Consider the following 24,181-nt stretch of genomic DNA (forward strand, 5'->3'; position numbering starts at 1 on the left):
GATCCCCGCCTCTGGTTCCGCGCAGCCTGGGCGGTTCGCCCGCACGGGACTTGGGCCGCCGCCTTAGCCAGCGGCATCTGGGGTCATCGACCTCGAGTTTGATTGGGGCAAGCCGAGGACCTCTCCGAGATCCTGGATGGGGATGAGAGATGCGGACGCCGGAAGGGAACTAGGGGGCCGCTGTGTGTTTAGCACCCGGTGGGGCAGCTGAGCTGGGGGCTCTGGGCGGTGGGGCTAGTGAGAGCCGGGCTCGGTCTCTGGCCTGCGTGCTGGACTCTTGGGCCTTTCCCGCCTTGGGCTGCTCCATGCTTAGCCTCACAGCGGCTCATCTTCCACATGCAGTGGGGAAACGAGGCCCAGGCACCGGGAGGAGTCCCTGCCAGTTCACTCTAGGAGGACGAGCCGCAGACAAGAACCCCTCAGACACCGAATTGTAGAAGGAAAGGGCTTTATTTAGCGGGGAGCATCGGCAGACTTACGTCTCCAAAAACCGAGCTCTCCGAGTGAGCAATTCCTGTCCCTTTTAAGGGCTTACACCTCTAAGGGGGTCTGTGTGAGAGGGTCGTGATGGATTGAGCAAGCAGCGGGTACGTGACTGGGGGCTGCATGCACCGGTAATCAGAACGGAACAGAACAGGACAGGGATTTTCACAATGCTTTCCCATACAATGTCTGAAATCTATAGATAACATAACCGGTTAGGTCAAGGATTGATCTTTAACCAGGCCCAGGGCACGGCGCCGGGCTGTCTGTCTGTGGATTTTATTTCTGCCTTTTAGTTTTTACTTCTTCTTTATTTGGAAGCAGAAATTGGGCATAAGACAATATGAGGGGTGGTCTCCCTTACCTCCGCCTCCTGGGTTCAAGCGATTCTCCTGCCTCAGCCTCCTGAGTAGCTGGGATTACAGGTGCACGCCACCACGCTCTGCTAATTTTTGTATTTTTAGTAGACCTGGGGTTTTGCCATGTTGGCCAGGCTGTCTTGAACTCCTGACCTCAAGTGATCCATCCGCCTCGGCCTCCCAAAGTGCTGAGATTACAGGTGTGAGCCACCGTGCCCGGCCAGGAGTGGATAGATTTGATGTGCGTGTGTAACAGGCAGAGGTTGATGGAGTAACAGGGAAGTGAGGCTCCTAGGATTTTGGTCTGAGCAACTGGGTGTGGCTATTTATCATCTCAATAAATGTCTGCGGGGAGCAGGGTGAAGTATGGGAGTGGAGCCATGAGCTCCTTTTCACACTTGCTGAGTTTGAATGGGCCGTCAGTCACCAAGGAGAGACGTCTAATCAGCAGCAGGATCTAAGATTCCTAAGCTTAGGGAAGGGTCAGTGCTGGAGATGTAATTTGGAAATGGTCAGCATATAATTAGTGTTGAAACGTGAACCTGGGTTAGTTCATCCAAAGAGAGTACCAATATAGGGAGTGAAGGGTTAAGACCAGATAGCAGGTGCTGGGGGCTCTCCAGGGGCAAAGCAGCAGAGGAGGCTGAGGTTGGAGCAGTCAGTGCAGTGGGAGGAGAGGCGGATGTGAGTGGCATTAGAGAATCCAGGGGGAGAATAAACCACATCAGATGCTGCTGAGAGGCTGAGAAAGACGAGGACAGAGAGATGGGAACAAGATATGGCATTGAGTTTGTCAGCAAGTCCACTGAAAAGGGTTTTCTTTTTTGTTTGTTTGTTTTGAGACAGTCTTGCTCTGCTGCCCAGGCTGGAGTGCAGTGGCGTGATATCGGCTCACCACAATCTCCACCTCCCGGGTTTGAGCAATTCTCCTGCTTCAGCCTCCTGAGTAGCTGGAACTACAGGTGCACGCCACCATGCCCAGCTAATTTTTTTTTTGAGATGAAGTTTTGCTCTTGTCGCCCAGGCTGGAGTGCAATGGCGCAATCTCGGCTCACCGCAACCTCCACCTCCCGGGTTCAAGTGATTCTTCTGCTTCAGCCTCCCGAGTAGCTGGGATTACAGGCATGCGCCACCATGCCGGACTAATTTTGTACTTTTAGTAGAGATGGGTTTTCTCCATGTTGGCCCGGCTGTTCTTGATCTTCAGACCTCAGGTGATCCTCCCGCCTCGGCCTCCCAAAGTGTTGGGATTACAGGCGTGAGCCACCGTACCTGGCCTAATTTTTGTATTTTTAGTAGAGACGGGGTTTCACTCTGCTGGCCAGGCTGGTCTTGAACTCCTGACCTCGTGATCCACCTGCCTTGGCCTCCCAAATTGCTGGGATCACAGGTGTGAGCCACTGCACCCGGCCCGGGTTTTCTTTTTAAAAAAGGGAAAAAACTTTGTTCCAGCAGTTTGCAAACCAGGGTGATGCAGCCTTCTGTACAAAGGTGCATTCCAGAGAACAAAGAGAACAAAGAAAGAGGTTGTCTTTTGTAGAGAACTTCCTGCCCAGGTTCCCACTTTGGTCCACTTATGCAAATGAGGAAGGCACACTTGCTTAGTTCTGATTGGTTAATACTTGCTGAATTCAGATTGGTCGATGCAGGTCACAGTCGATGGGTTGATTCTGGCGGCATAAACAGGAACAGACAGCTATGAAACCATCCCAGAGTTAAGCGAGAGTAGGGGCTTCCCAGGAACACAGAATGTGTGTGTGACCCTAGTAAGCAAATGGCTGCTAGGTCCTACTTTGAATTTATGCCCAGTTAGTAACTTGGGATCCATCATGAAGGAGTGGCTCTTTCAGGGTTCACAAAGTTATTGGTGACCTTTTAAAGATCAGTTTCAGTGGGATGTGGGAATTGGAGGCAAGGAAGTAGAGATAGCCACTGAAAATAATGTTTCCAAGTTCGTAAAGCAAGCCAGAAACAGGGCTATGGCAGGAGGACAGTGTGGGTCAAGGGAAGGTTGTTGATTGTAATCAAGAGACACCAGAGTGTCTGGGTGTGGTGGCTTATGCTTGTAATCCCAGCACTTTGGGAGGCCGAGGCAGTCAGCTCACCTGAGGTCAGGAGTTTGAGACCAGCTTGGCCAACATGGCGAAACCCCACCTCTACTAAAAATACAAAAACTAGCCAGGTGTGATGGCGAGCGCCTGTAATCCCAGCCACAAGGGAGGCTGAGGCAGGAGAATCACTTGAACCTGGGTGGCAGAGGTTGCAGTGAGCCGAGATCGTGCCACTGCACTCCAGCCTGGGTGACACAGCAAGACTCTGTCTCAAAAAACAAAAACGAAAAAAGAGACAGGAGAGTCATGTATGCTGATGGGGTGAGCCAGGTACCAGGATCTCGACATCTAAGCATGCCCCCTTCTCCGACAGCCTCCTTACCTTCCTGCATGAAAGCACACCCTCCCCTCCAGCCCCCCATTCCTTTATTCTGCTGTATTTTTCTCCATAACACTTACCACCTTTGAACATACTACATACACAACACGTGACTGTCTAGCAACTTTGCTGTCTGGCTCTCTTCCCTAGAATTAAGCTGTGAGAGGCCGAGGCTGCTGTCTGCCTGGCTCATGGCTGCTTTCCTGGTGTCTAGCACAGAGCCTAGCCTGTTTCAGGTGCTCAGTGAAACATTTGTCGGCTGAAGGAGTGAATGAATGGCTCTAGCAGAGGGGCAGAAACTAACGATGCAAGAGGAGAGAGCTGGGAAGGGATCCAGAGCCAGGGCCAGGCAGGGAGTGTGGATGTTTCCTCCCTGATCGCAGAGGAGGAGAGAGGCTGCACTTTGAGGGGTGGAAAGACAAAGGGAATCCCCCTGCTGGTCATCAGCTTGTGCGGCTGTGTGGGTGTGAGGGGTGTAAAAGAGTGGTTTGGAGCATGTGAAGAGAGTCTTCCAGGAGATGAAGGGGATTGCCAGGCGATTTGTGATGATGCCGAGATCTGGTGCCATGCAGCCCACTTCTGCGACTCTCCTCATCAGGCGCAGGCACAGAGTAGGTGGAGAGTTGAGCCAGAACCACGATGTCTTTGGCACAGCCTCTCATCTGTCAGATGGGAGCGGGGACCCCGGAGAGAGAGTCAGCCGAGGTCCTGGCATTCGTCGTGAACCCCTGTCTGTGGGTTCCTGGTCCAGTATCCCTTCTCCGGACTAGATGGCTTAGGCCTCCTCTAAGGAGGTGGGCGTGCACATCCGGAGAGCTCTCTGGCGTGCAGGACTGGGCTTCAGGGTACCCTGAACTGCAGCCATCTTAGAGCAAGGCCCAGGTTGCAGCAGGAGGAGCTGCAGACCGCCCACCCTAGCCACGGCCCCTGCCCTGGCAGGAAGCTTCCAAGAGTAAACACTGCCTAATCGTCCCGCCCAGCGAGCGGGCCTGTCCCATTCCACACTGACAAGATTCCCAGTCACCAAGGCCCCCTCTCACTCTGCTCCACTCCACAGGCTGGCTCTCCTGAGGATGCGCCAGCATCACCCCCGGGCAAGATGCCCTCCCCTCTGTGTGGCCGGAATCCTTGCCTGTGGCTTTCTCCTGGGCTGCTGGGGACCCTCCCATTTCCAGCAGGTGGGCTCATTTGCAGGAGCGGGGGTATTCTGGGAGCCTCTGGGTGGGGTATTCTGAGCTACCTGGGGCGAGGGGAGTGCCAAATAGCTGACTACATCAGCTTTGGGGTTTGCGCTGGGCAGGGGAGTCTGTACTTGGGGCTTTGGGGGATGAAGTGTGCTCACTGAAGAGGGAGTTGGTGTCTCAGTACGACCTGCTCATTCGGTGAAGCTGAACAGACAGATACTAGTTTGTCCCAAACTGGGTAGGTTGCTCTTCTCTGCCTCTCCCTTCCTCTCCTGCTCCCTGTCTCTGATTTCCCCCTCTCCTTCTTGGTTGGCATCACCCACCTCCCGCCTCCTGTCTCCCTCTTCATCCGTCTCTTTTTGTTCTTTTTTCTTTCTCTCTCTCTCTTTTTTTTTTTTTAAGACATGGGGTCTTGTTATGTTGCCCCGGCTGGTCTCAAACTCCTGGACTCAAGTGATCCTCCCACCTCGGTCTCCCCAAGTGTTAGGATTACAGGCGAGAGCCACTGTGCCCGGCCCCATCCATCTCTTTTTGTCTTGCAGAGTTGTCTTCAGGCTTTGGAGCCACAGGCCGTGTCTTCTTACTTGAGCCCTGGTGCTCCCTTAAAAGGTACTTGTCCTGGTGTCTTCTCTCCTGGGGGGAGTTTCTCAGGACTTTCAAGGGGTATCTCACCATTGAGTCAGCGGTCTGGGATTTTTGGTGGATCTGGCAGGAGAAGGTCAGAGAAGCTGCTGTCACCCCTGTTAATTAACTCTGTTACTTCCTGCCCAGTTGATAAAAGCTGGTCTGGGTGTTCCAGCCAGGCCAGGGTTCTCACCCTAGCTTCTGTTAAATATCACAAGGGAACAGTTACCGATTGGCTGGCCCCTCCTGCCCCATGGCCTCTGCTGAGCTGGCTGATTTTCAGGAGCTCTTGTGGTTTCTGACCGTGGATGTAAATATTTATTCCTTCTGTGGGAAACAAGATAGGTACTGGCTCAGGCTCCCTCCTAAGGCCATGGATTTCCTTATGATAAAGGCCTGTCCCCATTGCCCACAGGCCTATGTCTGTGACCTTCTCCGGGTGCGAGCCCCCTTCCCAGTAGGGCCATTGGCAACTTGACTAATGGCTGATGGGGGCCAGAGGCAGGTGGGCTAGTGATCAGGTGCAACGGGAGGGCAAGGCCCACTTTGTGATCTGGTTCTTTGTGGTCTAGGCCAGAGGCACACTGACCAGTGCCTAGGGCCATGCTGGGGGCTGGATGCAGCCGACGCTGTCTGGGTATCCCATAGCCTGGGTCCTTCCAGCTCTGCTGCTCCTGAAAGGCTGGGAGATCATTGCCCAGGGTCCCTGACCCTCTAAGGGTTCCCTTGGGAGAGGACAGACAGTGAGGGCTGGCCTGGGCCCCTGCTTCCCAAGAGACCACCGGGCTCCACTCGTGTTCAGTTTCCTGTCGGGGTCCATGATGTTACTTGTGAAATACCCGTGCCCAGAGCAGGGTCCAGGAGGCAGGGCAGGGGCTTTCCCCTTTGAGCAGAGCCACCAGGGCAGTGAGAAGCTTGTCTTGATGGGGTGACCTAAAGGATACAATAGCCCAACAGCTCCTCCTGGGCCCTGCCCTTTGCGTGCCTAGTCACTAATGGGGTCCGGCTCTTGGGGTGGGGGTGACACGCAATGTCTTGACTTCGGACCGCCATCCTTCCAAGACCCGCCAGCCCCTCTCCTGTTAGCTTTCCACTGCTTGCTCTCTAGAACCATTGCCCTCTGCTCTCCCTCTACCCCTCCAGGCCACCCTCCTTCCCCTGGCTTCCAGAGGCAGAGGCGGGCTGCAGGCAGCATCCTACACCTGGAGCTGCTGGTGGCTGTGGGCCCTGATGTCTTCCAGGCTCACCAGGAGGACACGGAGCGCTACGTGCTCACCAACCTCAACATCGTGAGTGCCCCATGCTGGACTGTGCGGGTCCCCGCGGCCAGGGCTGGTGACCAATGTCTGTGGGCTGGTGTATCTGGTAGTCTGAATACAGTGGGTTAAACTCAGGTAGAATGGCTCGGGGCTCTTCCTCTTCTCCCTCCCTCCCCTGGGTGGAGGTGGGTGAGGTCCCACACCCTCTCTAGGCTCCATGGCACATGCACATCCTGCAGCCTCTCACTACTCAAGTCCCTTCACCTGGAGCCACCCTCAAGCCTGGCCTCTTCCCCAGTATCCATTTGACCCCCACAAAGCTCAGCTAACACAACTCTGGCAAATGGGATGTGGGCTGCTCACACTGCCCTCTGCACCCCGACCCTGCCCTCTCTCCATTCTCTTGTCCCCTACTCAGAGTGGCAAGGACAGGTCACCCGTCTAAAGTCTAAACAGAGACTGCTGGCAAAGGAGATGCCCACCTTCATTTCTTGCTAGCGCCTGAATCCCTGCAGCCCCCTTCACCTGAAAGCTGGGGAAGGGTGGGCAGGGAACCACTACCCCACTAGCCGCCGTCTCAGAAAGACAGACAAGGCCAGGCGCGGTGGCTCATGCCTATAATCCCAGCACTTTGGGAGGCCAAGGTGGGTGGATCACCCGAAGTCAGGAGTTCAAGACCAGCCTGGCCAACATGGTGAAACCTCGTAGCTACTAAAAACAGAAAAATTAGCTGGGCATGGTGGCAGGCGCCTGTAATCTGAGAGGAGCCTCTGATCTGAGAGGAGCAGCATTTGACCAGAATATCCGACTCGTGACCGTCTGTGTGCTCTCATCCCCTTGCTGTGGAGTTTGTTTTCCTTGCGTTAGTTGGCCTTCCTGAGCCATGAGCTGAGGAGCAACAGAGGCATGGCTGACTGTGCATCACATTTTAGGAGCCCCCCCTGCTTCCCACACATGCTGGTGGAGTAGCCTCTCCGGCTCTTCGCACTCCGGGGGCCCCTGGGAGTCAGCGGCTGCCTGGGGCTGGCAATGCACACCTGACGGGTTACCTCTCTCATTTGCCCTTCCACAGGGGGCTGAACTGCTTCGGGACCCGTCCCTGGGGGCTCAGTTTCGGGTGCACCTGGTGAAGATGGTCATTCTGACAGAGCCCGAGGTAGGCATGGAGCTGGAACTCAGCATGCCATACAGAGCGGGAAGCCCAAGTCATCGCGTCTCCATCCTCTTTAACCTCTTGTCCTGGATGCCCCAGGCAGCATGGATCACAGAATGCGTTCAGCCAGACAGACCAGCTGCCCTCCCAGCTCTACCTAGCACTCAGCACAGGCTGCCTGACTACTTCTCTGAGCCTCAGTTGTCTCATCCCTAACATGGGCTAGTCACAGGGTTGTTATGAGGACTAACTGGGAAACACACTGACTGCAGTCAGCATCGTGCCTGGTTGGGGTGTCCTAAATGCAGGCTTTGCTGTGGATCCGCAGGGTGCTCCAAATATCACAGCCAACCTCACCTCGTCCCTGCTGAGCGTCTGTGGGTGGAGCCGGACCATCAACCCTGAGGACGACACGGATCCTGGCCATGCTGACCTGGTCCTCTATATCACCAGGTAGCCGAGCTTTCTGATGGGTGTTGGCCAGCCAGCCTGGGAAGGCTGCACCCTTAGCCTCCTGCCCTCTGCAAAGGTGATCTCAGGGCAGGCACGTGCCTTGGCACCACCCAAGTGACTGTTTTCTGTCAACGAGGTTTGACCTGGAGTTGCCTGATGGTAACCGGCAGGTGCGGGGGGTCACCCAGCTGGGCGGTGCCTGCTCCCCAACCTGGAGCTGCCTCATTACCGAGGACACTGGCTTCGACCTGGGAGTCACCATCGCCCATGAGATTGGACACAGGTATGCAGCCCCACCAGCTGTCCCCAGGCTCTGGCAAGGAGCTGACCTGGGTACCCAGGGTGGAGGTGGTCTTGGCAAGCAGTGGGTCCTTGTAGAGTTTCTCCAGAGGAGCCTGTACCCCTCACCCCAACAGACTCAGGTGTGAGGACAGGGGAACATGATATTGTTTGATTAAAAGAAACTTTTTTTCCAAAAGACGAGCAAGACACCTTTAGCAGGTAGAAAATAACTTCTGCAGAAAATTCAGGTAAAGAAAGAGCAGGCTGTAAAAATTATCTCAAATCCCACCATTTAGAGATAATGTCTCTTCACATTTTGTATTTAATTTCAGTCTTTTCTTTACATACACACACATATTTCTTATTTGCAAAATTGGGATTTAGTTTGGATCCCTGAATAAAAGGAAAATTGCAATTATGCTGTGCATTGCTTTGTTACCTGCTATTTCTTTTTCTTTTCTTTTCTTTTTTTTTTTTCTTTTGAGACGAAGTTTCGCTCTTGTCGTCCAGGCTGGAGTGCAATGACGTGATCTCAGCTCATTGCAACCTCCGCCTCCTGGGTTCAAGTGATTTTCCCACCTCAGCCTCCCAAGTAGTTGGGATTACAGGCATGTGCCACCACGCCCAGCTAATTTTGTATTTTAGTAGAGACGGGGTTTCTCCATGTTGGTCAGGCTGGTCTTGAACTCCCAACCTCAGGTGATCCGCCCGCCTCGGTCTCCCAAAGTGCTGGGATTACAGGCATGAGCCACTGCATCCAGCCTTTCTTTTTTCTTCCTAGAGTGAGTGCAGGATTTACCTTTTCTTTATGTAATAATATATCCCAAACATTATCCCAGGTCTCTTACAGGTGTGCACCATAATTTATTTAATCAGTCCCCTCTTCTTGGATGTCTGGGTTGTCTGAACATGTCTTCCTGTTGTGAACATTATGCATTCTCGTGGGCAAACCTTCACTCCTACCTATAACTGTTTACCTAGAGTGATGGGTTTCTTTTCATTTTTTTAGTTTTTTAAGTATGAAAATAATGCCCAATTGTAAAAATTCAAACAGTGCAGAGATTTCTAAAGTAAAAAGTGAATTTCCACGTTCCTTGCCCACCAACCCCCACCCGACCCCTTTCAACCCCTCTGAGCCTTAGGAGGGTTGAGGCAGGGTTCCTGGGTGTGGGACAAGGCAGGGCTCCTTCTCCCTCAGAGGGAGCATAGTTCCCTTCTGCTCCTGTGATGCAGAACACATGAGCCCCCAAACTGGGGCTTAGCCTGGGAGGGTTCTTGGCTTCACCCAGGAAAGAATTCAAGAGGGAGCAGGTGGTGTTAGACAGCAACTTTGATTGACGTGGCAGTGGGCAGAGTGTACAGCCCTGTGACTGTATACAGCACAGCAAAGCCCTTTTGAAGCCAGGCTACCCCATAGACACTGTGCCCAAAAGAGCAGCTCAAAGGCAGGGCTGCAGTCCTAGTTATACCCACTTCTAATTATATGCAAATTAAGAGGCCAGATTATGCAGAAATTTCTAGAAAAAGGGCAGTAACTTCTGGGTTTTTGTCATGGAAAAGGGGCAGTAACTTCTGGGTTTTGCCATGGCAATGGCAAACTGGCATGGCACACTGGTGGGTGTGTCTTATGGAAAGGAGCTTCCCACCCCTCCCTGTTTTAGCTAGTCCTCTGGTCCAGTGTCCAAGCGGGGCCTCCAGAGTGGAGTCCACCTCCTACCTCACCGGTGCCTGGCCTCTCCCACCCCATTAGGAGTTCTCCATCAGTTCCGCTTTGGGGAAAGCAAGCTCTGTTGTGACAGTTTGGAAACGGTACACCTTCTTGGCCTAGGAATGCAAACAATGGCCAAGGGCAAGCACATTTTAACTGAACTTTAAAATCGTGCTTTCCTCACAGTAGGTGAATTTCACGCTCAACACATCCATGTAAACAGTCCCCAGAGGAGCCCTTCAAGGCCCCGGCCAGTCCCCACCTCCCCACAGACTCCTAACACCGTGAATTAATGTGGCTTGCACATTTTTAAAGACTTTTGATATTTATTAGCAAAAGATGCGAGAGCCATCCTGCTGGGCTAGCGCTCCCTTCTGGGGGAAACTTGAGGCAGGGCGCACGCGGACCTCTGCACTGCGCCCGGTTAGCAGATGGCGGCGTCAGGGGTCGACCTGGGTCGGAAAACTGGCTGGCGCTGCGGCACTAGGGCGCCGGGCCCCTGACTCGCCGACCCCGATCCCGCCCCTGCCGGCCGTCTTAGCGCAACTCCTCGCCCCCCGACCAGCTTCGGCCTGGAGCACGACGGCGCGCCCGGCAGCGGCTGCGGCCCTAGCGGACATGTGATGGCTTCGGACGGCGCCGCGCCCCGCGCTGGCCTCGCCTGGTCCCCCTGCAGCCGCAGGCAGCTGCTGAGCCTGCTCAGGTAGCGGCCGCCCCGCGGGAGGGGCGCGCGAGCCTCCAGCCAGCCCGCTGGGCCGCCCGCGCCACCCCTCCCTACGTCCGTCCCCAACCCTTCCTAAGTCCGTCCCCACTCCGCATTCAGCCCTCCTTCCTGTCCCACTCCTCCGTCCTGACCCACTCCTGCGTCCAACCCCGCTGCGCCCACTCGTCCGCCCACCCCCTGCACCCACCCACCACCCCCGTCCCACCCACCTGCCCCACCCCCCGCACCTCCCCCCGTGCTGTCCTACCCTCTGCGGCCACCCTTCTGTCCAACCCCTGCGCCCACTGCTCCGTTCCACCCCCTCCCTGCGCTCACCCCTGCGTCCTCCCTCGCCCCCTTGCGCCCACACTTTCATTCCAGCCAATCTGGGCACGCACCCCTCCGTCCACCCCCATCCCGCCCCCTGACTCCACATCCACTCCGTCGTTCTCTCCCACTTGCCTACACCCACCCCTGCATCCTACCCTCCTCCATCCACCCCTTCATCTCAGCCCCCTGCACCCATCCTGTTCCTGCGCGCACCCTGTTCCTGCGCTCACCGCCTCACTTCACCCCCTTACCCTTCGTCTGCCTCCACCCGCCGCGACCCCTCTGTCCACTCTCCACGCTCCATCAGCCCCACACCCCTATCTCCCCCGCCCGCGTACATGTATCCCTGCGTCCCCTTCCCGCCGACCGCACCGCTCCCGGGCCTAACCTGCATCTGCTCCATCCCACTCTGACCCGTCCCTAAGTCGCCGCTCCCTCTGCTGGCCACCCACCTCCGCGCGGGCCGGAGCCTTAGTGTTGGTCCCAGCCGAGAGGCGGCTCCTGGTGGGGGGCGCGGGCCGAGAACTCCTGTTCCCACTCACAAAAGGCCACGCTTCCAAACGCTTCCATCCTCGTGTCCACTCCTTCGTCCCGCCTTCTCCCGGTGTACACCCCGGGACTGAGCCGGGCCTGAGCCGGGCCTGAGCCGGGTCTTGTCGCAGCGCAGGACGGGCGCGCTGCGTGTGGGACCCGCCGCGGCCTCAGCCCGGGTCCGCGGGGCGCCCGCCGGAGGCGCAGCCTGGCCTCTACTACAGCGCCAACGAGCAGTGCCGCGTGGCCTTCGGCCCCAAGGCTGTCGCCTGTACCTTCTCCAGGGAGCACCTGGTGAGTCTGCCGGCGGTGGCCTGGGATTGGCCATGAGGTCCCTTCGCATCACCCAGCTCACGGCCCCCCAACGTGCATCGTGAGAACCTGCTGGGTGCCGTGCTAGGCTGAGGTACTAAGCCAGGGCGGCTTAGTTTAATGCTGTCTGTGGCCTCTAGAAATTATTTAAAATGTTTGAACAAAAGCCCCAATATTTTTGTTTGACTGGGCCCCACAAATTATGTAGCTAGTCCTGGGAGGGCCCCTGTGCCCAAAGACTCCTGGCTGAGTGAGGACACCAATCTTAAACAATTACCTAGGATTTCCTCATCTGTTGTGGCTGGAATCAGCCTGGAGGGCTTCCTGGAGGAAGTGGCCTCCAAACTGAACCCGCAGCAGAAGTGGGGCTGGTAGGGGGAGGGGAGATGAAGGAGAGCAGGCACCCCAAAAGACAGAGTTCCTCGCAGGATTGCATAGGACATTCATGGGCTCCAGGCACCTTTGCCTTGATGGGCCCCTTCCTCCACAAAAAAATTGAGAATTATATTTTAATATTCTTATACAGTATATAAAGTTTTATGTGTTACTATAAATACAAGTCTTTTTTTTTCCTTTTTTTTTTGAGACGGAGTCTCACTCTGTCTCCCAGGCTGGAGTGCAGTGGCGCCATCTTGGCTCACTGCAAGCTCCGCTTGCCGGGTTCACACCATTCTCCTGCCTCAGCCTCCCGAGTAGCTGGGACTACAGGCGCCAGCCACCATGCCTGGCTAATTTTTTGTATTTTTAGTAGAGATGGGGTTTCACTGTGTTAGCCAGGATGGTCTCGATCTCCTGACCTCGTGATTTGCTCACCTCGGCCTCCCAAATTGCTGGGATTACAGGAGTGAGCCACCGTGCCCGGCCTTTTTTCTTCTGATTTTAAAAGAAATTAGGCCAGGTGTGATGGCTCCCAGCATTTTGGGAGGGCAAGGCAGGCGGATCTCCTGAGGTGGGGAGTTCCAGACCAGCCTGACCAACATGGAGAAACGCTGTCTGTACTAAAAATACAAAAAATTAGCCGGGCGTGGTGGCGCATGGCCATAATCCAGCTACTCGGAAGGCAGAGGTAGGAGAATTGCTTGAACCCAGGAGGCAGAGGTTGAGGTGAGCCAAGATCGCGCCATTGCACTCCAGCCTGGGCAACAAGAGCGAAACCGTCTCAAAAAATAAAAAGAAAAAGAAATTAAAACATTTCCCTCTTGAGCTTCAAGTCAGTGACAAGTTAAGAAAGAAAAGAAGAAAAAAGACACAAAAACCACATTTCCATGGGCCCCCAAAAGTGTGACAGGACCTGGTCATGGTCCCGGTTCCCCATCGATGGGTTGTTCATGCCTTGTCCTCTGAGGGCACCTGTGCCCACAGCTCAGAGTGTTGGCTGTGTCAGTGTATCCTGCGGTCTGGGAGGGACAGTTAAGGTTGGACACTGACCTGGAAGGCCCTGGTGGCCCCTGAGCTCGCCACCTGTCCACCCTCCTAGGATATGTGCCAGGCCCTCTCCTGCCACACAGACTGGCTGGACCAAAGCAGCTGCAGCCGCCTCCTTGTTCCTCTCCTGGACGGGACAGAATGTGGCGTGGAGAAGGTCAGAGCCAAGAGTGAATGAGCAGGCTCCTGTGAGCACGTGCACGTGGGTGCCTCCAGCCAGGCCACCCTATTCCTAGGTCGGGAGGCAGGACCAGTATGGGGCAGGGAGCCTTGGAGTTGGCCTTGGGGACTGTCCTTTGGGTTGGTGGTCTGACCTCTTTCCTTTAGCATTTGCTCCCATGCAGAATGGGAGTGTGGGCTGCCTGTTTGTATGGGGGGTGCCCATGGGTGTGGGGTTCCTTTGGGTGGGGTCCCTGTGTGAAGGTCCTTGTGGATATAGGGTGTCTTGGGGTGGGATCCCTGTGTAAGGGGTCCCTGTGAGTGTAGAGTCCCTGTGGGTGGGGTCCTTGTGTGTGTGTTGGAGGATCCCTGTGTGTTGAGGGGTCCCTGGGGGGTTCTATGTGTATGTTGGGGGTTCTTTGGGTGTTGGGGGATCCCTGTGGGTCCAGGGGGGATCCATGTGGCTGGGGTACCTGTGTGTTGGGGGGTCTCTGTGTGTGTTGGAGATCCCTGTGTGTTGGGGGATCCCTATGGGTAAGTTCCTTGTGTATGTTTGGGGGTTGCTGTGGGTGGGGTCCCTGTGTGTGTTGGGGATCCCTGAGTATGTTGGGGGACTCTCTGTGTGTGTTGGGGGTCCCTGTGGTGGGGTCACTGTGGGATGGGAGATGAAGCCATCCTTGCTTTGCAGTGGTGCTCTAAGGGTCGCTGCCGCTCCCTGGTGGAGCTGACCCCCATAGCAGCAGTGCATGGGCGCTGGTCTAGCTGGGGTCCCCAAAGTCCTTGCTCCCGCTCCTGCGGAGGAGGTGTGGTCACCAGGAGGCGGCAGTGCAACAACCCCAGGTACCGCAGGGAGGGTGCTCTTCTGTTAGGGAGGGTGGCCACACCACAGTCCCTAGTTGAAGGCAGTGGTCACCCTCCTGTCTCACCCTCCTGTCTCCTGGGCAATTTCAGACCTGCCTTTGGGGGGCGTGCATGTGTTGGTGCTGACCTCCAGGCCGAGATGTGCAACACTCAGGTAGGCCTGCTTCCTGGGGTAGGAGGGGGCAGCTGGTGGCACCGGGCCCTGGGGGAGCCAAAGTGACCATCTGTGGTTCACACCAGGACACATTTGAGAAGGACATTGGGGCCAGGTGAGGTGGCTTATGCCTGTAATCCCAGCACTTTGGGAGGCCAAGGTGGGTGGATCACCTGAGGTCAGGAGTTCAAGACCAGCCCGGCCAACATGGTGAAATCCCGTCTCTACAGAAAATACAAAAATTAGCCAGGTGTGGTGGTGGGCGCCTGTAGTCCCAGCTACTTGGGAAGCTGAGGCAGGAGAATCACTTGAACCCAGGAGGTGGAGGTTGCAGTGAGCCGAGATTGGGCCATTGTACTCCAGCCTGGGCAACAGAGTGAGACTCTGTCTCAAAAAAAATATAAAAATTTAAAAAGAGAGAGAAGGACATTGGGACCCCAGTTCATAAAGCAGGCCAGTCCTGCTGATGCCCACAGAGCCCCTGAAGCGTCCCGCCTCCCTCCCTGAGTGCCACTTTGCCCTCCAGAGCACATCTCTGCAGGGAGAACCTCCCCACTAGGAATACAGTGTGCTGCTGCATGGCTGCAGAGGAATTTTTTTTACATTATTTTTATTTTTTTAGACAGAGTCTCTCCCTGTCACCCAGGCTAGAGTGCAGTGGTGCTATCTCAGCTCACTGCAACCTCCGCCTCCTGGGTTCAAGCGATTCTCCTGCCTCAGTCTCCTGAGTAGCTGGGACTACAGGCGCCTGCCACCACACCTGGTTAATTTTTTGTATTTTTAGTAGAGACGGGGTTTCACTGTGTTAGCCAGGATGGCCTTGATCTCCTGACCTCGTGATCCGCCTGCCTCGGCCTCCCAAAGTGCTGGGATTACAGGTGTGAGCTACCGTGCCTGGCTGAAGGAGTCTTTTATTTATAAATTGAGGTGACATTCATGTAGCATGAAATCAAGCATTTTAAAGTGGCAACTCAGTGGCCTTTTAGTACATTCACAGGGTTGTGCAAGTACCGCCTCTATCTAGTTTCAGAACATTTCCAGTACTCTGGAGTACTCTGGAGTAAACCCCGTGTGGTAGGCTGTCACTCCCCATTTCCCCTCCGTCACTCTTTTTTGGTGGCCATTGGTTTCCCTTCTGTCTCTGTGGATTGACCTGTTCTGGACATGCCACGTACCTGGGGCCAGACAACAGGTGCGCTTCCTGCCTGACTTCCTCCCCCAGCGGCACGTCCCCAAGGCTCACCTGTGTTGTAGCCTGTGTCAGCGCCTCATTCCTCTTTCTGGCTGAATCATATTCCACTGTGGGGATAGACCACATTTTCATCCAGTCGTCTGCTGATGGACATCTGAGGTGTTTTCACCTTTTGGCTCCTGTGAACAGAGACACTGCGAATGTGCTTGTATGTGTTTGAATCCCTGTTTTCAATTATTTTGGCAGTATTCTGAAGAGTGGAGTTACTGGATCATATGAGAATTGTATGTTTGACTTTTTTTTTTTTTTTTTGAGACAGAGTCTTGCTCTGTCGCCAGGCTGGAGTGCAGTGGTGCAATCTCAGCTCACTGCAACCTTCGCCTCCCGGGTTCAAGCGATTCCCCTGCCTCACCCTCTGGAGTAGCTGGGATTACAGGCACGTGCCACCACACCTGGCTAATTTTTTATATTTTTAGTAGAGATGGAGTTTCCACCACATCAGCCAGGATGGTCTGGATCTCCTGACCTCAGGTGATCTGCCCGCCTCGGCCTCCCAAAGTGTTGGGATTACAGGCGTGAGCCACCGCGCCCGGCCTATGTTTGACTTTTTTTTTTTTTTTTTTTGACTTTTTATTATTTATTTATTTTTTTAGAAACAGAGTCTCGCTCTGTCGCCCAGGCTGGAGTGCGGTGGCATGATCTCGGCTCACTGTAAGCTCCGCCTCCTGGGTTCTTGCCATTCTTCTGCCTCAGCTTCCCAAATAGCTGGGACTACAGGCGCCCGCCACCATGCCCGGCTATTTTTTTTTTTTTGTATTTTTAGTAGAGGCGGGGTTTCACTGTGTTAGCCAGGATGGTCTTGATCTTCTAACCTCGTGATCCGCCTGCCTCGGCCTCCCAAAGGGCTGGGATTACAGGCGTGAGCCACTGCGCCTGGCCTGTTTGACTTTTAAAGAAACTGCCAAACCATATTCCACAGTGCCTGAACTGTTTCACATTCCCACCAGCATTGCACGAGGGTTCCAGTTTCCCCACATCCGCCACAGCACTTGCTGTTTTCTGTTGTTGTTTTTTCTTTTTTTTTTTTTTTTTTAATAGAGATGGGGTTTTGTCATGTTGGCCAGGCTGGTCTTGAACTCCGACCCCAGGTGATCCGCCCACCTCAGCCTCCCAAAGTGCTGGGATTACAAGCGTGAGCCATGGCGCCCGGCCTGTTTTCTGTTGTTTGATTTTGGCCATCTTGGTGGTATGAAACGGTAGAAAGATTCTTTTTACATTGAGTTAAATTCTGTCCCCTGCTTCGATGGCCCTGGGTGTGGGTTTGTCTCTGGCTGTATTACAGTTCTGCATGTGGCGAGACCCTCCCTTTCCTCCTTCTCCAAATGGACCACCAAGATCTCCCCAGACCGCAAGGGGAAGGTCTTTGGCTGGAGCACAGGGTGGTGGGATTTCATGGAGGCAGTGTGGTCAGTGTGGCCGTCCAGGGAGTCAACTCTGATTATCTTCTGTCAGCCCATAAAAGTCCAAGACGCCTGTCTGAGTGCAGAGGCTCCGGTGGTGAGGTCTTTGCTCCATGCTTTGGTTACCTGCCTCTAGGTGCACTACCTAAAGAATACACATCCCCGTCCCTGTTTTATTGAGTTCAGGCCTCGGAAGCAGAGGCTCTGAGCGTGATGCTCTTTCCAGGCTTTCTTCTTCGTTGCTGCCTTGTGTTCTTTACAGATTCCCCGGAGTTTTCCCATCCATAGAGTGAGGCAGGCACTTTTGTCACCCCAGTTTACAGAGCAGGGAACCGAGGCACGGCCTGGAGCTGAGGCCACACCCACATCTTGATCCCATACTGTAGAGTGCCATGCAGTCTCCCAGTGACAACACCCGCCCCCCGCCCTGCCGCCATCCCCCTCCTCTGCCTGTCCTCTGCCTCCTCCTGGCCAGGCCTGCGAGAAGACCCAGCTGGAGTTCATGTCGGAACAGTGCGCCAGGACCGACGGCCAGCCACTGCGCTCCTCCCCCGGCGGCGCCTCCTTCCACCACTGGGGTGCTGCTGTACCCCACAGCCAAGGTGGGGCCTGCGGAGTGTGGGGTCAGGGGAGGAGCCAGCCCTAGAGACCCTCGGACAGGGCAGAGTCATAGGGGGGTTGGCCTACTATCCCTCCAGCACTGGGCCAAGTGGTTCAGGCTCTGGCATCCCACAGACCATGGATCATATGGTGGCCAGGCCTCGCTGGTAGATCAGGCACTGACATCCCATCTTTGAGTCTCCATTTCCCATCTGTGAAATGGAGATAATAGCAGTAAGTCCCTCCCTGGGCGCTACAAGGATTCAGGGAGATAATCGGAAAATGCCAAGTGTGTTCTTGGTTCATGATTCTTTTTTTTTGAGACAGAGTCTTGCTCTGTTGCCCAGGCTGGAGTGCAGTGGCGTGATCTCAGCTCACTGTAACCTCCGTCTCTCGGATTCAAGGGATTCTTGCCCCTCAGCCTCCTGAGTAGCTGGGACTACAGGCTTGCACCACCATGCCGGCTAATTTTTTTGTATTTTTAGTAGAGATGGAGTTTTGCCAGGTTAGCTAGGCTGGTTTCGAACTCCTGACGTCAGGTGATCCACCTGCCTCGGCTTCCCAAAGTTCTGGGATTACAGGCATGAACCATTGCCCCCAGCCTTGGTTCATAATTCAATACCATTAGTTATTAGATTAGATTAGGATTGTGATTAGGATTATTACCTTAGGAGGTAGGATGGGGGGAAGATAGAAACCCTTGCCCCAGATGCAAAGGATGAAGCTGGGTGGGGGCTGGGGGGCTTGCCTCTCCTGCTCGGTTCAGGGCCCCCTTATTCACTCTGCCCTCCCAGGGGATGCTCTGTGCAGACACATGTGCCGGGCCATTGGCGAGAGCTTCATCATGAAGCGTGGAGACAGCTTCCTCGATGGGACCCGGTGTATGCCAAGTGGCCCCCGGGAGGACGGGACCCTGAGCCTGTGCGTGTCGGGCAGCTGCAGGGTAGGCATGTGTGGACATTGGCGATGGCCCTGGGGCCTACCTGTCCTATCGGAAGGCTCCTAGGGGCAGGTCGGTGGGTGCTGGCCCTGATGGAGCTGCAGTGCAGTCTGCAGGGGAGTGGTGCTGGGGAAAAGGATCTGGACTTGGAGTCAGCCTGGGTTAAGGGCTGCAGTGTTACCTTGGGCAAGTCATTGAGCCCTCTAAGCTTGCTTCCTGTGTAGATGATGGGGTGCTACAGAAGTGTTGCTGGTTTTTTGGATCCCAGAATCTCAGAGCTGGCAGGGCTGCAGTGTTATTGAGGCCAGCACCCTCCAGTGACACTGGCCCTCTGTCCTTCCCTTTGCATAGACATTTGGCTGTGACGGCAGGATGGACTCCCAGCAGGTATGGGACGCGTGCCAGGTGTGTGGTGGGGACAACAGCACGTGCAGCCCACGGAAGGGCTCTTTCACAGCTGGCAGAGCGAGAGGTAGGCGGCCTCCCTCGGGGCAGAGGCTGGGCTTCCCCCAGCCTCCAATACGGCCACAGCCCAGAGCGTTGGTGCAGGGGCTGCTCAGGTCACAGGGCCTGCACACTCACTCAGCCCTGGATGCCTCCTGTGGTGTCAGCGTCTCCCTCTTCCACTTCGCCACCCTCCTGTGGCGGGCTCAGATTTTGGCCTTGATGCTGCTGGGACTGTAGTGCCTCAGTAATGGTCACTCACTGTAGCTGTGCTGCAAAGGAATATAGACATTGGCCAGGCGTGGTGGCTCACGCCTGTAATCCCAGCACTTTGGGAGACGAGGCGGGTGGATCACCTGTAGTCGGGAGTTCAAGACCAGCCTGGCCAATATGGTGAAACCCCATCTCTACTAAAAATACAAAAGTTAGCTGGGCATGGTGGCGGGCGCCTGTAGTCCTAGCTACTCAGGAGGCTGAGGCAGGAGAATTGCTTGAACCCGGGAGGCAGAGGTTGCAGTGAGCCGAGATCCCTCTGCACTCCAGCCTGGGCAACAGAGTGAGACACTGTCTCAAAAAAAAAAAAAAAATGTTTATTCTGTGGCAGCTACCCTCTTCTCTCCTGCTCAAGAAATCCCACTGAGAGGGACACAAGTGAATGAGGGGGATGGTAGTTACGTCTGGAAAATCTTTGACTTCGGTGTATGTATGAGGTCAAAAATCATTTGCAAATGCCAGTGCTTCTGTGGAGAGCAGAGACTTGAGCCCTGCCTCCCTCTGGCATGCCCCACTGTGCTGGAGAACCTTGGCCGTGGTCCCTTCTCCCAGCCAGGGCAGAGCCTTGGCAAGTGGTCCTCCAGCCTGCTTTTAATTGCCCCCATGACAGGGGACTCACTGCTGCTGGAGCCAGCCCCATGGCATTGTTCAATTCTTCCCGACCAGCTGAGATCAGCTCCCTTTGTCTGTGGTGTGGTGGCCGTGAGGTCCACGCATCTCTCCTTCTTTTCTTCTTTCTAGAATATGTCACATTTCTGACGGTTACCCCCAACCTGACCAGTGTCTACATTGCCAACCACAGGCCTCTCTTCACACACTTGGGTGAGTTGACTGGAGGACTCCCACCCAGTTAGCTAGACTGCAAAAGTGCAGAGCACTGTCACCAAGATGCCCTCACTTCTGACATCACCCATAAGTTCAGGGGGTTCCTCAAACCACCCTCAGGCTTGATAATTGACTAGGAAGACTCCCAGAGCTCACTGAGAGCTCTGGCACGTGGCTGCAGCGCCTTCCAGAAGGACACGGGTTAGAATTGTCCAAGGGAAGAGATGTAGGCAGAGTCTGGGAGGGTCTAAACAGGAGGCCTGATGTCTGAGGGATGTGGCACCCTTCTAGCATTGGAGCGTGGCCATGCGCATGGAGTATTGCCACACAGAAAGCCCACTGAGTAGGAGTTGAGAGTTTTTCCTGGGGTTTGAGTGCAAAGACATGATTGACTAATTGGCCAGGTGGATACTCTCAGTCTCTTGGTGACCCAAAGCCCCTATCCTAAATCACATAGTTGGTCTTTCTGGTACAGCCAGCCCCTGCCCTAAAGGAAGACACTTCTGCCTGGTGTGACCTGTGTTTCCTCTTGGAAGCCAACAGCAAAGGCCGGACTTCTCTTTGGGCGAGGCCCGCTTCTTTGCTATTGAGGGCCACAGTGGGTCTTTCTGGAGTGTGCCTGCACCTAACCTTTGAAGCCTTGGTTGCCGGCACTTGCCATGGGGTCCCTGAGCCCTGAGCCTGTCGAGTTCTGTGCGTGAGTGCACTTGGTCATGGCACTCACCAGGTTGTGGAAAGAGGCACAGAGCCTCCGCTGTGGGGAAGCCTCTGGCTCAGATGCCTGCTGCTTCTTAGAGGAGGGCTGGGGACACCGGGAAGGAGAGTCACTGACACGTGCCTGTGAGGAGGATGGGTGCTCAGCTCCACACGGCTAACAGGGCTGGTTCCCCAACAGCGGTGAGGCTTGGAGGGCGCTACGTCGTGGCTGGGAAGACGAGCATCTCCCCTAACACCACCTACCCCTCCCTCCTGGAGGATGGCCGTATCGAGTACAGAGTGGCCCTCACTGAGGACCGGCTGCCCCGCCTGGAGGAGATCCACATCTGGGGACCCCTCCAGGAAGATGCTGAGATCCAGGTCAGCAGGAGGGCCTGGGGGAGGCTAGTGGGGGCTTCTTCCTGGGGGCTATGGCTGCTTGCTCGTTTGTCCATCCATCCATTCCCTGATTCGTTCATTTATTCATTCAGCGGTCACTTACAGGGGACCCACTATGTGTTGGGCCCTGTGCTAGGCAAAATGTAGCTAGGCCTCCAGGGGCTTAGGGTCCCACAAATATCCAAATGTGCCTGTGCCCAGAGCCCATGGGAGAAGGCCCTGCAGTTCTGGGATCAGGTAAGGTTGGAGGGCCCAATGCAGGGGTCCAGGGCTCCCTGGGAAAGAGTGATGGAGCTGAGGTGTCAGATGAGCAGATATTGCTGGGCCAAGCAGGGAAGGAAGCGTATGGCTGAGGGAACAGTGCCAGTGTGGGAGGGATGAAGGAAGGTCCTACTGTGTGGGTTTGTGGGGAGATGAAGGCATGGACGCAGGTGCAGTGGCATCTGGGGAGCAGGCCTTGGTGCCGAGGAAGCTGAGAACGGATGCTGGCTCTCACTGCTTCTTTGGTGCAGTGTGTGTGGGAACTGGAAGGCCTTATTCAGGCGTGTCCTCAGTGACGTGTGCCCGCCCATGTATGTCCCCATTGGTGCTTTGCTGACGAAGGCACATGGAGGGTGGAGAGACATAAGCACAGGCTGAAACAGACCTGAGAACTTTGGGAGAGGGGCCCAGTCTCAGCAGCCCCTGCTCGCTGCTACAGCAGTGTCCTCTGCCCCTACAGCAGCCAGAGACAGCAGGGCCTCCCCCAGATCAGGCCAGGCCGGGCCAGAGCAAGCCCCTGTGAGCGGCTTATCCCTTCCCTTCCCCTGATATGGCTCCCTTCTTCCACTCCCCTTGCCTGGGACATTGTCTCTAGATGCTGGCTGCCGAGTGGCTCTCCCATCATCCTCTGCAGTGTGTAAAATAGCAGATTCCCAGGTCCTCTGCATATTCCCTGAATCAGGACTTCCCTGTGTTGGGCCTGAGAAACCGCACCGTAACCAACACAGGCTTGCGGCACTGGTCAGATGTGGGCATCGTGGGGGCAGGTGCTGAATATCACCTCGCCCTGGGCTCTGGCCTCCAGGCTGGCCTCTTTCTTGGGCTGGTCTTGGGCACAGGACCCAGTTACCCTCCTGAAGAGCCTTAGGCTCAGGAACCTGCTGAAATTCCTTTATCTTCCCACAAACCCACACAGTAGGACCTTCCTTCATCCCTCCCACACTGACACTGTTCCCTCAGCCATACGCTTCCTTCCCTGCTTGGCCCAGCAATATCTGCTCATCTGACACCTCAGCTCCATCACTCTTTCCCAGGGAGCCCTGGACCCCTGCATTGGGCCCTCCAACCTTACCTGATCCCAGAACTGCAGGGCCTTCTCCCACGGGCTCTGGGCACAGGCACATTTGGATATTTGTGGGACCCTAAGCCCCTGGGTCTAAGGCCCAGTGCTCTCCGGGCCAGGCCCAAGCCAGTAGCCGGCCACAGGTCCCCAGGGATCCAGTTTCTTCCTGCCAACCCTACAGGCCTCAGCTCTGGCTCCAGAAGCACTTTCTGTGCTGGCCCTGCCCTAGCCCTTCTTGGGCTCCTTAGCCCAGCCTAAGGTGGGCCTGCCTCCTCCACTGCACTTTATCCTCTACCCAGCCAGCTTAGGGAACCTTCTCTGTGTTTCCCAAATACCCTATCCCGTAACCCACCAATGACTTGGTAATTACCTCCCCCGGCCCCCTATCCCAACCCACTGAGAGCTCCTTGCAGCTCAGCCAGTGTCCTGTACACTGTGCTATCCCCAGAGCCTGGTACAGGTCAGTGTTGGTGAGTGCTTGTCGTTATTTTTGTCTTGGTTGTTTTTTGAGAGAGGGTCTCACTGTTGCCCAGGCTGGAGTGCAATGGCACTATCACAGCTCACTGCAGCCTTGACCTCCTGGGCTCAAGTGATCCTCCCACCTCAGCCTCCCAAGTAGCTGGTACTACAGGCATGTGCCACCATGCCCAGCTAATTTTTTAACTTTTTTTATAGAGATGGAGTCTCGCTATGTTGCCCAGGCTGCTCTGAAACTCCTGGGCTCAAGTGATCTGCCTGCCTCAGGCTCCCAAAGTTCTGGGTTTACAGGCATGAGCTACAGTGCCTGGCCAGTGAGTGCTTGCTGAACGAAAGATTATAGGGATGCAAGAAGAAGTTGGAAGGCTTCCCAGGGGAGGTGGCCATGACAGTGACCCTCAGGGAACCCACTGGACAAGGCCTGAAGCTCTCTGTCTGCATGCAGGTTTACAGGCGGTATGGCGAGGAGTATGGCAACCTCACCTGCCCAGACATCACCTTCACCTACTTCCAGCCTAAGCCGCGGCAGGCCTGGGTGTGGGCTGCTGTGCGTGGGCCCTGCTCGGTGAGCTGTGGGGCAGGTGAGACCTGGGGAAGGCTTGCCCACAGCACGGCTTGCCCCTGCAGGGAGGCGGCCTAGCCCTCCCTCTTCCCTCCCAGGGCTGCGCTGGGTTAACTACAGCTGCCTGGACCAGGCCAGGGAGGAGTTGGCAGAGACTCTCCGGTGCCAAGGGAGCCAGCAGCCACCAGCGTGGCCAGAGGCCTGCGTGCTTGAACCCTGCCCTCCGTAGTGAGTGTGGTGCTGTCTGTGCAGCTCCAAGGGGGAGAGAGGGTTCCGCTGGGGCTGTTGGGCTCTGTCCCTGGGCTATGGGGCCCATGTGGCAGGGCCGGGCTGAGCTGCTCCTGTGCAGGCTCTCATTACCCCTGCCCACAGTCCTGCAAGGGGGGCTCTGTGAGTGCCCCCATTCTGTAGGTGAGGACACTGAGGCTTGGGGCAGACATGGTGACAATGTCAGCCCAGTGGGACCCACACCTACTGCCACCTTGTCTGGGCCACCAAGGCCTCTCTTGAGCTCAGGTGCTCATGGTGAGATAGAGGTGATTGCCTACCTGGAGGGTTGTAGGGAGACTTGGGGAGCTC

The 24,181-nt window shown here is 55.5% G+C and overlaps 1 protein-coding gene across 12 annotated transcripts in view; it reads left to right on the forward strand.

Annotated features, from left to right (window-relative positions):
• The window catches only part of ADAMTS13 (ADAM metallopeptidase with thrombospondin type 1 motif 13), a 43,960-nt gene that overhangs the window by 3,714 nt on the left and 16,065 nt on the right, over window positions 1-24,181 (forward strand). The window contains exons 1-19 of one of the 12 annotated variants that reach the window (XM_063650021.1): window positions 5-198; window positions 4,330-4,450; window positions 4,999-5,065; window positions 6,224-6,369; window positions 7,412-7,495; window positions 7,821-7,945; window positions 8,082-8,228; window positions 10,501-10,638; window positions 11,631-11,793; window positions 13,289-13,393; window positions 14,084-14,235; window positions 14,347-14,410; window positions 17,538-17,664; window positions 18,457-18,605; window positions 18,954-19,074; window positions 20,061-20,141; window positions 21,040-21,221; window positions 23,486-23,621; window positions 23,701-23,830. In XM_063650021.1, the coding sequence (XP_063506091.1) occupies window positions 137-198; window positions 4,330-4,450; window positions 4,999-5,065; window positions 6,224-6,369; window positions 7,412-7,495; window positions 7,821-7,945; window positions 8,082-8,228; window positions 10,501-10,638; window positions 11,631-11,793; window positions 13,289-13,393; window positions 14,084-14,235; window positions 14,347-14,410; window positions 17,538-17,664; window positions 18,457-18,605; window positions 18,954-19,074; window positions 20,061-20,141; window positions 21,040-21,221; window positions 23,486-23,621; window positions 23,701-23,830 (2,300 nt within the window). In that variant the 5' untranslated portion in view covers window positions 5-136. Of the gene's footprint in view, window positions 1-4; window positions 3,884-4,329; window positions 4,451-4,998; window positions 5,066-6,223; window positions 6,370-6,390; window positions 6,475-7,411; window positions 7,496-7,820; window positions 7,946-8,081; window positions 8,229-10,500; window positions 10,639-11,630; window positions 11,794-13,288; window positions 13,394-14,083; window positions 14,236-14,346; window positions 14,411-17,537; window positions 17,665-18,456; window positions 18,606-18,953; window positions 19,075-20,060; window positions 20,142-21,039; window positions 21,222-23,485; window positions 23,622-23,700; window positions 23,831-24,181 lie in introns of those variants that run through there. The other 11 variants (XM_063650013.1, XM_054501769.2, XM_063650014.1 and 8 more) reach the window with 11 other exon arrangements.

This window comes from Pongo pygmaeus, chromosome 13, assembly GCF_028885625.2.
Source record: "Pongo pygmaeus isolate AG05252 chromosome 13, NHGRI_mPonPyg2-v2.0_pri, whole genome shotgun sequence".
In the NCBI taxonomy this organism is placed as follows: Eukaryota; Metazoa; Chordata; class Mammalia; order Primates; family Hominidae; genus Pongo; species Pongo pygmaeus.